This window comes from Cetorhinus maximus, chromosome 5 (assembly GCF_964194155.1).
Source record: "Cetorhinus maximus chromosome 5, sCetMax3.hap1.1, whole genome shotgun sequence".
NCBI classification, from domain to species: Eukaryota; Metazoa; Chordata; class Chondrichthyes; order Lamniformes; family Cetorhinidae; genus Cetorhinus; species Cetorhinus maximus.
Window position 1 is genome coordinate 121,373,396 of NC_135883.1, and position 22,223 is coordinate 121,395,618.

Genomic DNA, 22,223 nt, shown 5'->3' on the forward strand with positions numbered 1-22,223 from the left:
ATGAGATCACTTCTCATCCTTTGAAACTCCAGAGACTAGAGGCCCAGTTTCCACAATATCTCTTCATAAGAGAATCCTGCCATCCCAGGAATAAGTCTGGTGAACCTCTGTTGCACCCCCTCCATGGCAAATATATCCTTCCTTAGATAAGGGGACCAAAACTGTACACAGTACTCCAGGTGCAGTCTACCAAGGTTCTATGCAATGGCAGCAAGACATCTTTACTCCTGTACTCAACTCCTCTTGCAATAAAGGCCAGTATACCATTTGCCTTCCTAATTGTTTGCTGCACCTGCATGCTAGTGACTCATGAACAAGGAAACCCAGGTCCTTTTGGACATCAACACTTCCCAACACCTCACCATTTAAGAAATACTCTGCCTTTCTGTTTTTTTCTACCTAAGTGGATAACTTCACACTTATTTGCATTATATTCCATCTGCCATGTTCTTGCCCATTCACTTAGCCTGTCCAAATCCCCTTGAAGCCTCGCATCCTCCTCACAACTCACATTCCCAACTAGCTTTGTGTCATCAGCAAATTTGGAAATATTACATTTGGTACTCAAATCCAAATCGTTTATATAGATTATGAACAGCTGTGGCCCCAACACATCTTTGCGGTACCCCACCAGTAATAGCCTACCATCCTGACAATGACCCATTTATTCCTAATCCCTGTTTTCTGCCTGTTAACCAATTCTCAATCCATACCATTACCCCCAGTCCCACGTGCTTTAATTTTGTTTACTAACCTCCTGTGTGGTTTCAGTAAAAGTGATGGACATGTCCCAACTCATGTGACTTAATTGGCCCGCCCATGTAAAATGGCGCACCCCCGATCATGGGCACCGAACGGAGGCATGCCTGCCCGTGCCCGCTCCTGCACTTCCCTCCCCAACAGGGGGACAATTTTCCCCATAGACTTTCAAAAGACATTTGATATAATGTCACAAAGCAGACTTGTGAGAAAAGCTCATGGAATAAAAGGGACAGTAGCAACCTGGATACAAAATTGGCTGAGTTATAGGAAACAAAGTAATGGTCAATGGATATTTTTCAGGCTAAGGAAGGTTTGTAGTGGAGTTCCCCAGGAGTCAGTATTGGGACCCTTGCTTTTCTTGATATTTATTAATGATCTAGATCTTGGTCTGCAAGGGACAATTTCAAAGTTTGCAGATGATATGAAATTTGGAAGTATTGTGAACTGTGAAGAGGATAGTAGAGAACTTCAAAATGACAGACAAGTTGGTGGAGTGGGCAGATAAGTGGCAGGTGAAGTTCAATGCAGAGAAGTGTGAGGTGATGCATTTTGGTAGGAAGAACATGAACAGACAATATAAAATAAGGGCACCAATTCTTAAGGGAATGCAGGAGCAGAGGGACCTTGGGTGCATATGTGCATAGATCATTGAAGGTGGCAAGAGCAGTTAATAAAGCATATAGTATCCTGGGCTTTATTAATAGGGGCATAGATTGATAGATTATGCCGAATTTATATAAGACACTAGTTAGACCTCAGCTGGAATAATGTGTATAGTTCTGGGTGCCACACTATAGGAAAGATGTGAACACATTGGAGAGAGTGCAGAAGAGATGTACAAGAATGGTTCTAGGGATGAGAAACTTCAATTATGAAAATAGATTGGAGAGGTTGGGGCTGTTGTCCCTGGAGAGGAGAAGGCTAAGAGGAGATTTGATAGAGGTGTTCAAAATCTTGAGAGGGCTGGATTGAGAGATAGGGAGAAACTGTTCCAGCTCGTAAAAAGATCAAGAACAAGAGGGCACAGATTTAGAGTGCTTTGCAGAAGAAGCAAATGTGATGTGATAAAAAAACTTTTTCACACGAGTGGTTCGAGTCTGGAATGCACTGCCTGGAATTGTGGTGAAGGCAGGTTCAATCGAGGTGTCCAAGAGGGCATTAGATGATTATTTGAATAGAAACAATATTCAAGGAATGGGGAAAAGGCAGAAGGATGGCACTAAGTCATAATGCTGATTTGGAGAGCTGTTGCAGATAAAGCGCAGGAGGTGGCCATTCGGCCCATTGTAACAGTTCTGTGGAAGATAACTTTAATAGCTTTGTCAAACATGATTTTCCTTTCATAAATCCATGTTGACTCTGCCCAATTATATCGTTATTTTCCAGGTGCCTATCACATCCTTTATAATACATTCTAACCTTTTTCCTACTATTGACGTCAAACTAACAGGTCTGTAGATCTCTGTTTCTCTCTCACTCCCTTCTTAATTAGTGGGGTTACATTTGCCACTTTCCAGTCTGCAGGAACCTTTCTAGAATCGATAGAACATTGAAAGATAAACACCAATGCATCCACTATCTCTGTAGTCACCTCCTTCAACACTCTGGGATGTAGCTCATCAGATCCAGGGGATTTATCAACCTTCAACCTGCCATCACTTTGATGATCAAGAGTAGACTGATGGGGTGGTAATTGGTCGGGTTGGATTTGTCCTGCTTTTTGTGGATAGGACCTACCTGGGCAATTTTCCACATTGCCGGTAGATGCCAGTGTTGTAGCTGTACTGGAACAGCTTGGCTAGGGGTGTGGCTAATTCTGGAGCCTAAGTCTTCAGTACCATTGCTGGAATATTGTCAGGGCCCATAGCCTTTGCAGTATCCAGTGCCTTCAGCCATTTCTTGATATCACGTGGAGTGAATCAAATTGGCTGAAGATTAGCATCTGTGTTTGGACAAATGTATGTAGTTCATGGTTTGCAGCATCTAAAATGTGATGCTTTTGAGACGTAAATGTGATAAAGCACACTGGAATTTAATTTTCCATAGCTTACTCTCTGCTTGTATTAGAATTGTACAAGCTCTGTTCTGTTATAAATGGGTGCAGTTACTCATGCAAAAACTATAGATTATAAAAGGGAGTAACCTTTTATATTTACTTAGGCTTGACTATTTCAAAATACAGATCTCTGAACTGCAAGGGAGGAAAACATACTGGTAAATGATTGCAAAAAGTGTTGTAATATATGGTGAAAATGTAACTTGCTTACTAGTTCCAACATGGACCTATTTTATGTTACCTGCAGTGATTTTCAGGATTGCTCTCTTGCTCTTGTCCTTATTTGGCATCTGTTACCATTGCCTCTTCATGAACATGGTAACTGCAAGTTGGAAACATTAATGTACTGTTGCTTTGAGGTTGAGAAGGGGTGGATGTCCTAAGTCCCAGGGTTCAATCTCAGCTCCATTTTTGTTCTTGGTGAAATGAGATGATTTTTGACTTGGGCATTAGTTCTCAAAATTTACTGAATGTAGAAGTAGGTAAACTGAGGAGAACCAGAAAAAAACAATTCAAGGAAGATTAGTAGAATTGGGCAGACAGGTGGCAGATATAGTTTAAAGTGGACAAGAGTGATGTAATACATTAAAGTTGAAAAGAAACAACAAAATGGGAATATACACTTCATGTTAAGGATAAACAAGACCTAGGAGACCTGAAAATGAAAGTCCAGGCAGATAAAGTGCAGGCTCTCTAAAAGTAAAAAATAAAGCATTGGTTAACCCACAATTAGTATGCAGTTCTGGGCACCCCTTTTAGAAAGGGTATTAAAGCCTTACAGAACAGTGTATTCATCAGGATAATGCCAGGGATGAGAATCTATAGATATAAGGAGAGACTGGAGACATTGGAACTATTTCTACTGGAGGAGTGAAGGCTGACAAGAGATTTATTAGAGTGTTTTTTTAAATTATGGAAGTTTAGGGAGTGAATAGGGAGATAATATTTCCTCTAGCTGGGGAGTCAGTGGAAAAAGTTCATCAATTTAAAATTAAAAATTATGAAAAATGTCTTTACATCGTGGGTTGTTTGAACATTTGAGACAGAATATTGTATATATTAAGGAAAAATTGAATAGATATTTGAATTACAGGAAGTTACGAATGTAGAGAGTTTAGTTGTGGGATTAGTTTTCAACTGCTCCAGCTAAGAGCCAACACACACTACCAGCGAAGTGTCCTTAATTTTGTGATGTGAACTTGTATTATGTGAAGATAAATATGCAACAGTTAAATGATGAAAACCACAGGCTTATTAGGCAAGTCAGATTAATGTAAATTCAGATATATTACACAGCAATTATCACAGTACTTCAGAAGTGTGCTTTTGAAAATGCCTTCTATTGTAACTGATGTAACTGAAATAGGATGCACTTATATTCTCTCATTAAATTTTTAGCTTGTCAGAATCAGAGAGAATACACTTCAGATATATGGGTCTTCTACATTACAACAACATCAGGACAGAACAAGCTGGATGTCCTTAACTGCAATGTTATGCTCAATCGAGGACTGAGAGATTTTGAAAAATAATAATCCCTGCTGTTTCTTAGCACCTTCCCTCACAGGAGCATTATCAAACAAAATATAACACTGAGCCACATAAGTAAATATTAGAGCTTATGAAGAAGGAAGAGAGAAAGAGGTAGAGGGGCTGAGAGGGAGTTCCAGAACTTATGGTCAAGACAACTGAGGGAATGGCTGCCAGCGGTATCGAGATAAAAATTGGGGGTGGACAGAAGGATAGAATTACCAGCCTTGGGATGTTTTACCATGTTCAAGGTCTGGAGAACAGCAGGCTGTTGTTTACATAAATGCAAGTTGTTGTAGTAATCCATCCATGAGTCAATGTAACATTAAAATGAGAATTTTAAACAAACATTGATTTATTTGCTACCCTGCACAGGGTCCAATTTCACAGCAGAAGTTCATAACAGTCTTTAGCTGTATATCCAGCCCAATTCATCTATTCTGTACAAGCTGGAACTCATAGGGCTTCTTTTAAATAAAAAAGCACAATTACATTTTTAGAAAAGTCATGGAGTACACAAGATCACATTTGAGGTTGCTTGAGGGAACATGCTGTACATAAACCGGTTTAAATAGCACTGAATGTAGAACAATTGCATGCAAACACAGCCAGATAATCTTATTAGGTTTAAGAAAATACTTTTTAAAAAAAGAAATTGGGAAGGGATTTTCTGACTCTGAGTATATGGAAATTACATACAGAAGTTTATTAAAACAAGTTTCACCAATATAAGTAACTGAACTAACAGGTAATACATGCTACTTATGGGACAAACTGTGCTTTGGCAACTCAATAGGCTTTTCTGATGTACTTAAAATATAATCACTTGTCACAATATTGCATCAGTTGGTTGTATCCAGCACCTGCTTATTCTACAATGAAGGGGTAAATTGCTCTCATGTTTATTATGTTGAGTGGGAGATTTGCGCAGCTGTAGATCCAAGTGCCTATCTTGTAATACAGGTTGAATAGGGACAAATTCAAGTGGTGTTGGTTTCTGGAGCGAAATTGACAGAACAACTGCAGTAAGCATTTTTTTTAAAAAATGTGTTCATGTGATGCGGGTATCGCTGGATAGGCCAACATTTATTGTCCATCCCTAATCGCCCTGGAGAAGGTGGTGGTGAGCTGCCTTCTTGAACTGCTGCAATTTATGTGGTGTAGGTACACCCACAGTGCTTTTAGGGAGGGAGTTCCAGGATTTTGACCCAGTGACAGTGAAGGAATGGGGATATATTTCCAACTCAGGATGGTGTGTGGCTTGGAGGGGAACTTCCAGGTGGTGGTGTTCCCATGTAACTGCTGCCCTCGTCCTTCTAGATAGTAGTGGCTGTGGGTTTGGAAGGTGCTGTCGAAGGAACCTTGGTGAGTTACTGCAGCACATCTTGTAGATGGTAGACTCTGCTGCCACGATGCGTTGTGATGGAAGGAGTGAATGTTTAAGGTAGCGTATGGGACGCCAATCAAGTGGGCTACTTTATCCTGGATGGTGTTGAGCTTCTCGAATGTTGGAGCTGCACGATCCAGGCGAGTGGAGAGTATTCCAAACACTCCTGACTTGTGTCTTGCAGATGGTGTACAGGCTTTAGGGAGTCAGGAGGTGAGTTACTCTCAGCAGAACTCCCAGTATTTAAATGGCTGGTCCAGTTCAGTTTCTGGTCAATAGTAACCCCCAGGATGTTGATAGTGGGGGATTCAGTGATGGTAATGTAATTGAATGTCAATGCATCATCTGTTATCATCATCTGTATGAACCGGGAGAACCCTGATTGGCAATCAGGTGCCGCTCACCAGTGAAAGCCTTAAGAATTTTATCTGGCTCCAACACGAAACTGGTCCATAGGTCCAAGAGCACAGTAAGGGGGACCACGAGTCATCAGTCGCTTGGAGTATTTCTCATGGAACTTGGAGAAGCAATTCAGCTCCTTCTGGTCCCACAGAAATGAAACAGTGAAGTCGTCTTACCTGTTTGTAGGATGAATTCAAGTGGTGCCTGGTTAGGCCACTAATGACCCGGAACATATGAGGAGCAAGCTCCACATATGATGGTTAATGACCAATTTTGACCCGGGCTTCACGTTGGGGTCCCTATTTTGTATATGCAAAACATGAAAGATTGTGGCCCTAAACCCCAAAAATGAGCACAATGAGGTTGAGTTTCACCCCATGAACTCTAGATGATAATTTACTCAATAATCTTTAAATATAATAGATGTTTCACACAATGATTTTAGTGCCTGAGTTGTCATTTCAAACATGCTGTTGCAAATTGTGCAGAAATCCCTACACTACATGGCTATAAAGAGAAAGCATGATTTTAAAATGAAGTATTCTTACAGTCCAGTGAACATGTAATTTATTAGGACCTACATTCATGTCATGGTAAGGTACACCATGTACACTATATCGTGAGCAAAATTATATCTAGAAATTAATATATTTTTAAAATGTACAAACTAAACCAGACATTTTCAGAATCAATACTGTGGTACAAATTTACAGCATTTCAATTTTCTAACCAGCATTTTGTAGTTTTTTGGGAGGTCAGTAGTGAACTTCTAACAAAGGTGTTCGATATTTAGAAAAGCTTATGTTAAAAAGATGAGATCCTATAAAATCAAGTTCTTTTTATCTCAGTCTACCAGTTGCTCATTATGTAACCGATTTAAATTAAAACTAGCACCTTCGGGATGTAATTTGCATAGCTCCAATATCAATGACAAGGTCCAAATTCTCCATTAGTCAACCAGTCACATGTAAGATAATAAGTGCCCAACACCTTCTGGTTACTGAGCAGGTTATTGTCATCATTTTGATGGTTAGTGTTATCAAAAAATATTTTCAACTTGTATAGTTGTTTTAGTTTCACTTGCTACATTAGCTACCACTTGATTCTGCCAACCACCTTTAGGGATCATCTTAAAGGTGGTTGACGGAATCATCAATCCTTTAAAAACTAGATTTTAGTACCAGTTGTGAAAAAAGTAAACTTTGAAGATAGTCTGCACTTGATAATAATCAGGGCTACAAATTTAGAAAAGTTCATTCATGCAATTGTTAAATGGTGAAATATAGACATCTTTCAAATCTGGCAAGAACATTCAGTACTTAAGTTTTTCAGAATGGTTATATAGCACATGATCATGATCTTGCACATTTTTTCTTGTTGGTTATTGAATGGTTCTAACTTTTGCTACATTCCATTTCTGCACTAACTTTTTGGCTGCCAGAATAGCTCCCCTCAAGCATTTCATCCATTCTGTCCGGTCTCTGCTCCCTCCCTGCCAGAATGTTGTAGCTCCACTCACGTTGAGACCTACCCTGAGTGCCCTGCTTCCTGATACTGTGGCTGACAGATTCCTGCTTGTAAACGCTCCCACTTACATACCATTTCACAATCTGGAGACTACAAGCAATGCTGTAGGAAACCTACCACATTTTGAGACACTCTCATTAAAATGCTTATTACTGGTATCGTACAAAAAAAACAGTCTTCTTACACCAATTCCAGTTAAGCCCATGTCTCTCTAGTAGCAATAGTGGCAACGTCCACAGCCTTCCTCTGGTACCACCTCACCCGCTTGGCATCCTTACTTTCTTCGGAAAACATAAATATTGTGGGAATCCCATTTCCAGGAGTAAAACACAGTAAGCTAGTAACAGAACTTAAAGCCAAAAACCTTTGAAACTAATTGAGCCAAGAAAATGGATGTAACAGTCCAAATCCACTTACAAGGCATCTTTGAAAAAGTTATTTTAACTCTTTTGCCCTTTAAATCTTCACATCTGCATCGTGCAGCTACCTATTAATCCTGGGGCCTCTGTTGTACATGGACATATGCATGACTGAGGCCAAATCTGATGTAAAGGCTAGAAAACAGCACAGATATAATGTTATCACTTGTCTTGAACACTAGCATCCCCCCAGCCCCACCTCCCAATGAAATTCCTGGTGGGGGATTCCCATCTTGGTTTAATACCAAAGTGTTTAGAATACATATGTTTGCAACACTTTCCACGAGTAACAGTTTACTAATGTGTACTGTACAGAGCCACAAGGTCTATCAGTGAATTAATTGTGTTTGGTTTTAACATACAGAAAGCATAACCTATTTTTTAATAGATTACAAGGAGGCCCTAAAAATAGGGTAGCCAAAAGTGAAATCAAAAACTCTGTTATAGCTGTGGCTTCAAGAGACTGACAAACTCAAAATGATACAATTTTTGAAATGCTAGTCTCTTGTGAGGTGAATGCCCACACACTTGTTATGTTAATTGGTGGCTGCTAGCTATCCTTCTGCGTTTTAGTCCTAAGTTTCTGTAGTTCTTCTTCTAAACTTTTAATCTGATCCAGCAAAGCAGCTTTATCCTGATGGGCCTTCTGATCAGATTGACATCTTGCCTCCTCGATCTTCCTCTCGTACCACTTCTCCATGTGTGTGGAAACTGCCTCAAAAAAATATTGTGTGATTTCGAGCACAGGCGAGCTATCTTTGATTTGTGTGCTGGGTTGGTCCATGCAATGTGCAGCAGAAAGCAACGCGCTGCTCTGTTGTTGCCTGTGCCTTCCACTGAGAGATTTTTTAGTCTGGGTGCTTTTGTTTTGATTGTATCCTCGAAATGCATGAACACTCACTGCTTGATCGGTCTTTACAACTGAAGTTTCACTTGAAGTCTGAAATTTTACATGTCCAAATTTGGGCAAAGGCTGTTCCAAAGGTGGCAACTCGTGGGGTGTTTTAGCAGGGGGAGCAGAGCAAACAACCCTTTCCTTTGGTCTAACAGCTGGAAGAGAAGTTGCTTGGGCAGTGGTTGGGGAAGAATTGGGAACAGTCAGTTCCGGTTGTGCTGCTCCTGTGGGAACAAAAATATAATAAGTGACAAGCATGATTTCATTCATTAGCTATTCTTTTCTGATCTGAAAAAGGACATCTCTTTTATGGCTGCATTTTCAGCCCTAAATAAACTGATGAAATATTACAGTTATAAGCAATTTCATTAATATGTGAAGGTGACAAATAAACACATTTTCTGATTATTTTGGCTACTATTTAATCAGTTCACCAATGTTGTGATGAAGTACGTGTTTTTCCTTGTTTGCGAGATAATTTCTATCATAATCTCGCCGTGTCTTCCTAAATCACAGGTAGTCCTATGCTAAGAAGTAATTACAGTTTCTTGGACCCTACAATGCCTTTCTGCACCAGAGGGGAAATGTGAAGCTTACACCAAGAAAAGCAATGAATTCCCTTTATATAATATAAAAGTCCAGTTTGTCCTTCCCTATTTCTCCAAAATGGACCTCCCTTTCAATTCAATACAAAAGGCTCCAATAGTTTTGACGTGAAGCATGAATTACATGAAATGCTTAAAAATAAGATATCTGATGCTTTGTAGGATGGGAGTCAGGCATAGTGACAGCAGGAGGGGGCAGAGTTTGGGGCGGAAGCTGCTGCCAATGGCTTTTCACCCTTTTGGAAACAGCTAGGGACGAGAGGGGAAGACCTTTTTCTGGCTGCACTGCCTTCATCCAGACGTTAATTTGGGGGATGTGTTGAGGCAAGGGGGTGGGGGAGTTGCAGTTCCAGGCTCCCATTGAAATTCTGACAGAAACAGTTCATAAATGGTCAGCAGTACATAGGCCTGGAGGAAGCAGGTGTACTTGCTGTTGTGTGCTGCATGTGGGACCCATTCAAAGGAATGAATTGACCTGGGGTTCAGGGCCTCCTATTGTGAAAGCCAAACCTTCAATCATGCCACAACTGCAAAGTCCTGCTCCAATATTCCACCTGCTGCACTGGGTGGGCTGAAACACTATGGACATAGGCACAATATCAAATTATGGAAATGGCCCTGGCCCCAAGATTTTGGATGAGTATTCGACAGGATCATAGTGCTCGGCAGAAAATTGACCCACTGTATTTCCAGCCAAGGCGCTGCTGGAATTCCTGGACAGGTTTTTGTAACTATGGTTCCTGCTATTTGCTCCCTTCCCCCACCGTTCAAAGAACAATTCCAAAAATGACACACTCAGGCAACTGTTCACTCCTCCAGCTTCATCCATTGAGGTTTAGTTGCATCAGGTATAGTCTAGCTGCCTTTATGATTAAATCATAAAAGGTCAGGACATCTTAATGTTTCAATGGTTTGTTAACATTTACGGTGGCCCAACTCCCACTTAACCATTTGAAAAATTCACTCAAATGATTTTAAGAACCTACCAGATAGTGTAAAAGAATCAACCGATGTCAGCATCGGTATCACAACTTTACCATTTTTCTTTTGTTCACTGAGTGGTTTAGGAATTTTAGAAGACAAGGGAACATTTTAACACGGATGATTAATTGTTACTTTACTTAGTGGAGGCAGTGTTCTCAGACGAGTAAAACTCACGGTGAGAGGGAATGTGATAACTTGTGCCAAATGATACTTGTGCCCTCTGTATGATTGATGCTTTTAATCATTTTTAATACCCTTCCCTCGATTTTACTTAAAATTCTCATATTATCAATAAAGGATGAAGATTTGTTTTAGCTGCTCCTTACATGCTGTATTTCAGGGTGCAACTCTGTACCTGGTGGAATATCCTGTTGAATGACAAAGTATTGTCTGCCTGACACCTCATCTGAGCACTGGACTTTGGCGCTTCCCGATTCTTCTGACAAACCAGAGTGTAGATTGATGCAGGGCTGTTGTGGTTGTTCTCCAGCTTGCCGCATAGCAGGATATGTCTGGACAGTTCTGTGGTCCCTGGTGCTTTGGATGGTATCGTTGCTCTGAGTTTCTGGCACGTTCTCACCAGCAGGGGTTGCAGGTTTAGATTGCAGTTCTCCTGACAGCTTGAGCTCAAGATTTTGGAGCTTGGACATACACCAGGATTTCATATCATCCACCATTGAAGACTACAAAGAAGATGGGAATGATTAATCAGACTGTATAGTTAAACGAAATTTAGGACCCGTTTGTTCAATTCAAGAAAAAAAGTTACATCTCAAAAATTAAGTAACAAACTGAATAACTGTTGCTTTCAATGTTTAGATTAACTGAAAATGAATGCCTTCCTCCGGCATTTCCTCAGTTTTTCTGCCAAAGTTATGGTCGGCAAGTGGAAAACCCGCACAAGAATTCTCTACCCCCAACTTTTCAAAGGCATGAAACCAATATTTACCCGTAAGGATGGCAGTCAGCCGAGTTTTATTACTTAAATTACTATATGTAAATCGGAAGAAAGGAATTAAAGCACAAAACAAGAATATGAATGACAATATCTCCTAAATGGAAACTTTGTTAATGTGGTGGAGTTGCAAGTAATCTTTGTGTGCAATTCACAAGCCAGTGGACAGATTTTTTTAAAAGACATTTGCAAAACAAATGGGATTTTAATGTTTATTCAAAAGCAGGGAGGACATCTTGACTGTCCAACATGACAGGTTAAAGCTAGAATACTGTGTGCAGTTTTAGGGGGATACAAAATCCACAGATTTATCTGGAAAAGGAAAGACTGCAACAATTAGGGCTGTTTTCTCTCAAACCAGGAAGATAGGAGGATTTGACAACAGTATCCAAAGTGATAAAATGAATAAGACAAGGTAAACATGAGCATTCTCAAATAAATCATTATAATGGAGGCAGACCAGGAGGAAAAACGAGTGAAGCACACAGAATAAGACTTTGCAAAAGGGGAACAAAACCAGCCAGGATGTACTCTTCCAGCAGAGTTTAAAGACCACTCTGTTCCCTCAATAGAAGATCTATTGAGGGAGGCAGTGGTCTAGAAAAGAGGGACACAAGGAACTCTGTCTCCTATAGCAAACACCCTCACAAAAAACACAAACTTCAAAACTCTCGATTTAATATGACAAAGTGGTTAGATTGTACATATATATTTATTTACATATTCTTGTTTTGTGCTTTAATTCCTTTCTACCGATTACATATAGTAATTTAAGTAATAAAACTGGGCTGACTGCCATCATTACGGGTAAATATCGGTTTCATGCCTTTATGTGTGTTTCCTTTAACTTGCCTTTAACTTAACCATCAGCTTCCTATTATTTTAGTAGGCCAGTTACAAAAGATATCTTGCACACATCTGTGCCCCTGAACCAGGTCAGTGTGTCACGAATCCTGATGCACCTGGCTTTTCTACTCTCTGACCCTTATCAGCATGTTGGTATGTCAATACTAGTGCCTGGCCAAAGCAAGGAGAACATGATGGCCTTGGCCACCAGCGATCTCGTCCAGGATTCAAGGTACTATTGTTTTCTCTGCCTTCTACCTAAACCACTAGAATTCTATTTGTATTTCTTATGCAACAGGTCACTTGTTTTCGCACTCTGCTAGATTCCTGCTGAAGTTTACTTTTTGACCATTTAGTTCCTTGCGAAATTTTCATGACCAATAAAACATTTGGTTGATGAAAGTCCAAACCACAGTTTCCCATCAAGTCACCTCAACCTCATTTTACCAGGGCATATCACAAGCAGACATAAAAAATAACAAAAAATATACTTCAATAAAAGCATTATCATGTCACATCTAATGAAAACTCTAATACAGTCTAATATATATTTAAGTTAGCTCCGTTAATTAACAAAAAAGGCCCAATGTAGGGATTTCCCAGGATTCTCAGTGAATAATGCAAGCTCAAATAACCCCGTTTTTCTTGTTGTTATCAGAAGATGTGGTTTTACCTGGCGTTTGTCTCCTTCTAGTCTCTCTAGTACAGCGCGCTGATCAATACGATGTAGGCATTCTGTCCGTTCTGCGGAGATCCGCTCAGATGTCAGCTTATCTAAGACTCTGATCTGAGTTTGAAAAGTAAAACATTTGTACAGAGTAAAGCTCCTGCAATTGTACAGAATTCACACAATACTAATTCTGACTCAGAGATGAAAGTGCTATCAACCAAGACAGAGCTGACACATGATTCATTTATGTATTCAGAATGTGATAACATTCATTGAATGCTACTAGAGAGACATGTCAGATTAGAAGGAGACGGTACCATTATTTAATTGGTTAAGTGGAACATGAGAAACAGCTCAAATTGTGATTGTGGCCATACAAGTCTGACCATCACCCATGAATTCAACTGTTGCCCTGAGAGATCCATATCTGGTGGCATCATAGCTATTCACACTGCAGCAGATGAAACCATTGAATGAATTATTAATCTCAACATCGAACTATAATTGCTTCCCCAGCCATACTGTTGTAACATGCCCTTAAGGTATAGCAGCAAGCCATCACTTTAAGGGAAGTATGTCATGTGATCCTCAGTTTCACTTCGGCCTGGAGCAAGACGCAGCAGACACAGCTCTGAAGCTCTGAGGTCCTCAAGCTCTCTTTCTGTGTATATCTGTTCACATGTGCCTAGAATTAATAAATGAGCCCACAATGTGTTTGCGCAATCCCTTAAGATTGATTGGTGCTTTTTTACATGACAGCTGTTGAATGGGTTGTTAACCTTAACATCGAACTATAACTGCTTCCCCAGCCATGCCAGTTAAAAAACATTGGTTATGAAACACAAACTAAACCTGTATTCGGACTAGGAAATCCTCTGTCAAGAAAAATGTAAAGCAATTAAAGAGAGGCTTTCTTCATCATAGGGAGGAAAAGTAACCAGAACAGCCATATACCATGGTCATCAAGTTGGTGTCATTCCATTGATGGTTAAGTCCATATTTGAAAAGTGTGAATTCTACTTTAGCCCCATCCTGATCTGGTGAAAAGAAACTGCTTTACCCTGGTACATTTATGTAGTAATGGAAGGTATAGTCTTTCCTACAGCCTATCAGGGGTCATGTGATTGTTGTTGGAAACTCCGACCAATGAACCATAAGCGCAGGTAATCTGTGGGGGGTCGGGGGGGGGGGGGGGGGGGGAGAGGGTGTAGTTTTCTAGTCGAGGACCTGGTTCAAGCACGTAGCTTCTGAAAAGCTCTCTGTAATAAAGTTATCTGTTTCTCATAGAAACCTGTCTGGTATGTCAAGTCATTACATTTGGCGACAAGGGTAAAATAGCTCCGAAGCTGCACCTCACCTTGTGAATGTGAGCAGATCAGATCTTAAAAAAAAAGTATACTCACCAGTCATGCCACTCTTTGGCGGAATCAATCCTTATGATGTGTCTATGGGAGACTGGAGCCTGTATGAAGAGCGCCTTGGTTTCTATTTCATGGCGAACAAAATTACCATGGAGAAGCAGAAAGCAATCCTTTTGAGTGTATGTGGTAGCAAGACATACAATCTCATCCGCAGCCTGACGGCCCTGAATGTGCCCAATTTTAAGTCCTTTAACAAATTAGTAGACCTCGTGAAGACACATTAGCAGCCAAAGCCATCCGAAATAATGCAGAGGCTTAAGTTTAACTCCAGAGTAAGTGCCCCACGAGAGTCCATCGCAACCTATCTCGTGATGTTGAAGCAGTTGACTGAACACTGTGACCTCAGACCCACTCAATATGTTGCGGGACTGATTAGTTTGTGTAGTTCATGACGACACCATTCAGCGCTGTTTACTCGCAGAAGTCAACATCGATTTGAGGTGCACCCTGGAAATAGCATGAGCCATGGAAAGTGCTGCAAGAGACTCACAGGCTTTACAAAACATGGAACATGGCGCTGTTCTTAACATGGGGCGGGAGCCTACCACAGGGTGTGGCGCGAAAACCAGAGAGACAGCAGTGAAGTGAGAGACAATCTATGCTGCTGGAAAAATGAAAAGGCCCAGTGGAAGCATTTCAGCAGAAACTCCAAGGTTAATCTGTTATAGGTGTGGGGGTAGCCATGTGCCAGACACCTGCAGATTCAAGGAGGCAGAATGCCATTACTGCCATAAGAAAGGTCACGTAATAAAGCAATGCAGGGTGAAACTGAAACAGCTCATAAGCTAGTAGACCAAAATGATTGAAGTGAATAATATAACAGAACCTGAAGCTGCCAATACCGACATCTATTCCCTGTACAATGTCACAGCAGTAAAAACTGAACCTATCACTGTCACAATCAAAGTGAGCGGGAAGCCACTAATAATGGAGGTAGATACAGGAGCCTCAACCACAGCGGTGGGACAGCACACATTTAAATACCTAAATGAAGGTACCCAGCCACTGAATCTGGAACGAACAATGGTTCTATTGAAGACATACATTGGAGCATCCACACAGGTAAAGAGCATTGCCACAGTACCTGTGTCCTATCGGCAACAGACCGCCCAGCTTCCAGTGATCATAGTGACAGGTGAAGGACCTGGTCTCCTGGGCTGAGACTGGTTACAAAAAAATTAAGCTCAACCGGTCAGAAATATTTCACTTGAGAACCGGAGGAGTTCCTGAACTGCTAAGGAAATACGACAGTGTGTTTTGTGACGAATTAGGAAAGTCAAAAAGCTTGCAAGCAAAAATATATGTGGATTCTCAGGCCACACCCAGTTTCTTTAAGGCCAGACCTGTGCTTTATGCCTTAAAAGGGGAAGGTGGATGCAGAATTGCGCTGCTTAGAAAATCTAGGCATAATCCAGCCAGTCCAATTTTCAAAATGGCCAGCGGCCATAGTCCCAGTGGTAAAACCAGACCAAACTATACACATTTGTAGGGACTATAAATTGACCATGAGCAAGGCAGCCAAACTGGATAAATATCCTATCCCAAGGTTAGACTTATATGCAAAGCTAGCTGGAGGCAAATCCTATACAAAACTGGACATGAGCCACACATGCCAACAGTTAGAACTGAATAGCATGTCTAGAGGGTATGTAACCATCAATACGCACAAAGGTCTGTACTAATGTGCACACCTACCCTTTTGAGTATCGTTTGCATGTGCAATCTTCCAAAGGACAATGGAGAGTCTTTTGCAAGGACTTCCCTGAGTGGTCGTATACCTAGGAGATGTTTTGATCACAGGGTCAACTGAAGCTGAAAGGTTGGCCAACCTGGAAGAAGTGTTAAGAAGATTCTTGGAAGCCAGTGCGTGATTAAAGAAAGATAAATGCACATTCCAAGCGCCAGATGTTATTTATCTGGGTCACCAGGTGGATGCCATGGGTTTGTATCCGGTAGAAGAGAAAGTTAGGGCAATAAAAAGGGCGCCCTTTCCATCCAGTGTAACTGAACTCCAGTCTTTTCTGGGCATGATCAATTATTATAGCTGCTTCTTGCCAAACTTGTCAACAGTGTTAGCAACATTACACTTGTCGTTAAAAAAGAATCATTGTTGGTCATGGAACTCGCAATAAGAAGAAGCCTTTGTGAAAGTTAAGCTATTGCACTCATCATGTTTACTGGTACATTAGAACCCACTGAAAGAATTATTAACCTGTGATGCATCTCCTTATGGTGTGGGAGCTGTGTTATCACATAAGATGTAAGATGGATCAGAAAGGCCAATTCTCCAGAACCTTCTCTGCAACTGAGAAGGGTATTTCCAACTAGAAAAGGAAGGTTTACTAGCAACGTTTAGAATGAATAAATTCCACCAGTATCTGCATGGACAACATTTTACCATCATGTCGGACCATAAACCATTAATGGGCTTATTCAGTGAGGATAAAGCCATTCCGCCAAAAGCCTCAGCAAGAATTCAATGCTGGGCTTTGATATTATCTGTGTATGAGTATACCTTTATGCACCATCCTGGCTTGCATATTGCAAATGCGGATGCACTCAGTTATCTCCCATTACCAGATAGCATTGTACTTGCTCCAGTGCCACAAGAAGTTGTGCGTGTAATGAATTTCTTGGATTCTTCATCTATGTGTGCGAAGCAAATTAGGAATTGGATGAACAGAGACCCAGTTTTGTCAGAAGTCCGAGCCCTTATATTGCATGGGTGGTTGAACTCACCAGTGTCTGAAGAGATGAAACCATTCCATGCCCAAAAATCAGAGTTAAGTTGTCAAGATGGAATCTTGTTGTGGGGATCAAGAGTTGTCATCCCTTTGCAAGGAAGAGAACCACTCTTGACAGAGCTTCACAGTGTACGTCCAGACGTTTCAAAGATGAAGATGCTTGCACGAAGCTATGTCTGGTGGCCAGGCATTGACCGTGACATTGAAAGCATGGTCAAGCACTGTCTCCAGTGTCAGCAACAACAGAAGTTGCCTGTTTCAGCTCCACTGCATCCGTGGGAGTGGCCTGGTTGACCCTGGGTTAGACTACATATTGATTATGTAGGACCATTCTTAGGTACCATGTTTTTATTGATTGTAGATGCGCATCCTAAATGGATGGATGTGTTTGAAGTTAGATCACCGATATTGTGTGTAACTACTGAAAAGCTGTATCAATGTTTTAGTATACATGGCCCACCAGAAGTCATCATTTTGGATAACGGTACAGTCTTTAACAGTACAGAGTTTCAGAGATTCATGAGTTTAAATGGAATCAGACATATTAAAACAGCACCATATCATCCCTCATTAAATGGTTTAGCTGAAAGAGCAGTGCAAACTTTCAAATCTGGAACAAAGTGGTTATCCAAAAGTACTCTAGAAACTCGACTTTCCCACTTTCTTCTCAATTATCATACGATGCCTCATTCAACTACGGGTTCAACGCTGTCCGAATAATTGATGAAACGCCACCTATATACAAGGTTAAGTCTGGTGTTTCCAAACTTGGAGGGGAAGGTAGAGAGGAATCAGAGGAATCAAAAATTAAATCACGATATTCATAGCAAAACTCAAAGATTTACTGTAGGAGATCCAGTTTTCGTGTGGAATTTTGGAAGTGGACCTTGTTGAGTTCCTGGCACAATTGTCTCAGAAACTGGTCCCTTGTCCTTCTAAGTGGAAGTGGAAGACCAAATTATTCAAAAACATGTGGATCATCTTGGGTCAAAATCCTGGAACTCCCTTCCTAACAGCACTGTGGGTGTAACTACACCACATGAATTGCAGCAGTTCAAGAAGGCAGCTCACCACCATCTTCTCAAGGGCAACGAGGGATGGGCAATAAATACTGGCCCAGCCAGTGAAACCAACATGCTGTGAATAATAAAAAACGGAATAGGGAGCCATTCCTACCACCAGCTATTCTGCCTGTGATTAACATCAAACCATTAATCCCGGAGGTGACCGATCGACTTAGAATAGACATGCCCAATGTCTCTGTAGAGTTGCCTCACCCTGAACTGCCACTTTCTAATGATGTACCTGATGCTGCAGTTCCTGATCTTGTCGATCCTGTGGAAGATCCTAAAGTGGTAGAGCTACGCCGCTCTAACCGAATAAGGAAACCACCTCAGAGACTTAATCTTTAATCACCTAACTTGTATATAAGTATATGTTGTGGGTTATTCAAATATTCTCTGTAAACAGGAAGTGGAAAAAAACTAAAGGGGGAGGAAATGAAGTAACTGAAGGTATAGTCTTTCCTACTGCCTATCAGGGGTCAGATGATTGTTCTCGGAGACTCCAACTAATGAACCCTAAGCGCGGGTAATCCGAGGGGCGTGGTTTTCTAGTTGAGAACCTGGTTCAAGCATGCAGCTTCTGAAAAACTCTCTGTAATAAAGTTATCTGTTTTAAGTAGAAACCGGTCTGGTATGTCAAGTCATTACAGTTTAGATAGCAGTAGGTGTGCAGTCAGACACTTGAACAAACAGCTTGGACTCACGTGTCCTTAACATAACAAAACTTCATTAGATGCTTTTCTGTTTGAAGACAGACTAAAGCAGAATAGCAAGGTTGTGGCAAATTGGCAATATTTTGAAGCCAAATATGTAGTCTCACTGATGGATTGGATATAGGATTTGAAGCTCACCAAGATTGCAATCTCGTAGATTAACGTGGGGCGGAGGGCAGTTCGTGGAGTTCCTGGCAAGACAGCATCAGTTTTACTGATGTTGAGCTCCAAGAATGATTGCTTCATTTGTAACTTCAAGCCGGACAAACTAGAAACTAGGGTGGAAATGGTGAGGTACAGCTGGATATCGTCAGTGCATTTGCAAATACACTAACTGCTAATTATATGATGTTCAATCTTAATTAGACCATAACTAGAACTGTATTTAGCTGTAACTGATTACCAGGTGATTTGGCTTATTAACACCACTTACTGTGAAGCACTATTACACGACACAGTGTTAGCTGTTCTCAGTGCGTTAGGGAAATGTGGTGCAGAGGCTTCGTTTAATTACTGAATATTCTACAAGGACAAATATTCCATTAATGATCATAATCTGTACTTTAGTCATGAGCTAATACTCCAGAAAGTGCACCCAGGGATTCCTGGGATTCTGCTGTTGAAGGGAAAGTTACATCGTGAGGCAAATACAACTAGGAAAACAGTGCTGAACACCCCAATTCAAAGAGACAATTCCACAATCTGATTTCCTCTGAACCGAGTGGATTCACATTGCACCTCAATCTTTTTCACTTTTATTTTAAAAAATCCTACACTACATATATGTAACTTTCTGTAGAAAATAATCACAGGCAGTAGTATATTCACTGGCACAATCATAAATGCCAGATACCTCTTTGTTTTCATCCTTGGAGTCTAAGCAAGAGTTAATTTTGAAGCTGCGGTAAATTGTACGGTTAATGAGTCACAGAGTACCAGGCCCTTGACCCTCTTTGAGTTAGGTTCAAACATTACTATTTAAATTATCCAATTAAAAAGTAATGAAAATACTTTGAGTTAGCAGGTTAAAAAAAATCTTTGGATAATGTGGTTCTGGAAAGGGGATATGTAGGCTTACAAAGCAAAAGGGCATGGCAGCCTTGAAGGGCAGCTAGTTAGGTAACGATATCCAGAGTGTGACAGGAAGGGACAGAGTATACAAACATTAAAAAAAAGCAGCAAATAGGGTCAAAAATGGAAAAAATGGTAAAAAGGCAAATTAATGGCCCTTTACTTAAATGTACATAGTATTCGGAACAAAATAAATGAATTAATGGCATAAATACAGGTTAATGGGTATGATCTTATAGCCATTACGGAGACATGGTTACAAGGAGATCAAAGCTGGGAACTAAATATTCAGGGGTATGTAACTTTTCAAAAAGACAGATGGGAAGGAAAGGGTGGTGGGGTAGCTTTGTTGGTATGAGATGGAATGAGTGCATTTGGGACAGTTTCTTAGAACAATATGTTGTGAATCCAACCAGAGATCAGGCTCTTTTGGATCTGGTAATGTGTAATGAGGCAGGTTTAATAAATGATCTCAGAGTAAAGAATCCCCTAGGGGACAGTGTCCATAATATTGTACAATTTAGCATTAATATTGTACAATTTAGCATTCAGTTTGAGAATGAGAAACTTGGATCAGAAACAACTGTGCTAAACTTAAATAAGGGTAATGACAATGGAATGAGGGCAGAGTTGGCTGGAGTGGACTGGGAAAGGAGTTTAGCAGAAAAGACAGTTGATAAACAATGGCAGGCATTTAAGAAAATAGTTCATGACTCTCAACAAAGATACATCCCAGTCATGAAGAAGGATTCTAGGAAGGGGATAAACCAACCATGGTTAACCAAGGAGTATCAAATTGAAAGAAAAAACAAACAATGTGGCAAAGATTAGTGGTAAGCCAGAGGACTGGGAAAGTTTTAAAACCAACAAAAGATGACCAATAAAAAAAAAGAGGGAGAAAATAAACTTTGAGGGTAAACTAGCAAGTAATATCAAAATGGACAATAAGAGCTTCTTTAAATTTATAAAAAGAGAGAGGCTAGAGTGAACATAGGCCCCTTAGAGAATGAGGCTGAGGAAATAATAATGGGGAACCAGGAAATGGCAGAGGAGTTGAATAAATACTTTGCTTCAGTCTTCATGGTAGAAGACACGAATAGCATTCCAAAAATACTAAATAATCAAGGGGCAAAAGGTGGGGAGGAAATAAATACAATAACTGCCACTAGAGAAAAAGTACTAGGGAAACTAATAGGGCTAAAGGCTGATAGGTCCCCTGGACCTGATGGGTAGTAATCTTCCAAGAATCCTTAGATTCTGGAAAAGTCCCAGAGGATTGGAGAATGGCCAATGTAACACCCTTATTCAAAAAGGGAGACAAAAAATAGGTAACAATAGGCCAGTTAGTTTAACATCTGTCATTGGGAAAATGTTGGAGTCTATTATACAGGATGTAATAGCAGAGCATTTAGAGATACATAATCTAATCAAGTAGAGTCAGCATGGCTTCATGAAGAGGAAATCATGCCCAACAAATTTATTAGAATTCTTTGAGGTGGTAACAAGCAGGATAGATAAACGGGAATCAGTAGATGTAATATATTTGGATTTCCAAAAGGCGTTCAATAAGGTACTGCACATAAGGCTACTCAATAAGATAAGAGCCCCTGGTGTTGGAGGTAGTATATTAGCATGGATAGAGGATTGGCTAATTGATAGATGAGAGTTGGGATGGCATTTTCGGGATGGCAACCTGTAACTAGTGGAGTGCCACAGGGATCAGTGCTGGGGCCACAATTATTTACAATATACATTAATGACTTAGATGAGGGAAGTGAATGTACTATCGCCAAGTTTGTGGATGACACAAAAATTGGTGGGAAGGCAAGTGGTGAGGATGACGCAAGGAGTCTACAGAGGGATACAGACAGGTTAAGTGAGTGGGAAAAGACTTGGCAGATGGACTATAATGTGGGAAAATGTGAGGTTATGCATTTTGGCAGAAAGAATGGAAGAGCTGAATATTATTTAAATGGAGAAAGACTGTAGAAAGCTGCAGCACAGAGGGATTTGAGATTCCTTAAGCACGAACCCCAAAAAGCTAACATACAAATTCAACAGGTAATAGGGAAGGCAAATGGAATGTTGGCCTTTATTTCAAAAGGAATGGAGTATAAAAATAGGGCAGTCTTTCTAAAACTAGACAAGGCACTAGTTAGACCACACCTAGAA

The 22,223-nt window shown here is 40.5% G+C and overlaps 1 protein-coding gene across 3 annotated transcripts in view; it reads right to left on the reverse strand.

Annotated features, from left to right (window-relative positions):
• Window positions 1-4,685: 4,685 nt before the first annotated feature.
• The window catches only part of ankrd6b (ankyrin repeat domain 6b), a 219,020-nt gene continuing 201,482 nt past the window's right edge, over window positions 4,686-22,223 (reverse strand). For all 3 annotated transcript variants that reach the window (XM_078542411.1, XM_078542408.1, XM_078542410.1), the window contains 3 exons: window positions 13,042-13,155; window positions 10,923-11,250; window positions 4,686-9,202 (listed from right to left, as the gene is read on the reverse strand). In XM_078542411.1, coding sequence (XP_078398537.1) covers window positions 8,634-9,202; window positions 10,923-11,250; window positions 13,042-13,155 — 1,011 coding nt within the window. In that variant the 3' untranslated portion in view covers window positions 4,686-8,633. The remainder of the gene's footprint in view (window positions 9,203-10,922; window positions 11,251-13,041; window positions 13,156-22,223) is intronic.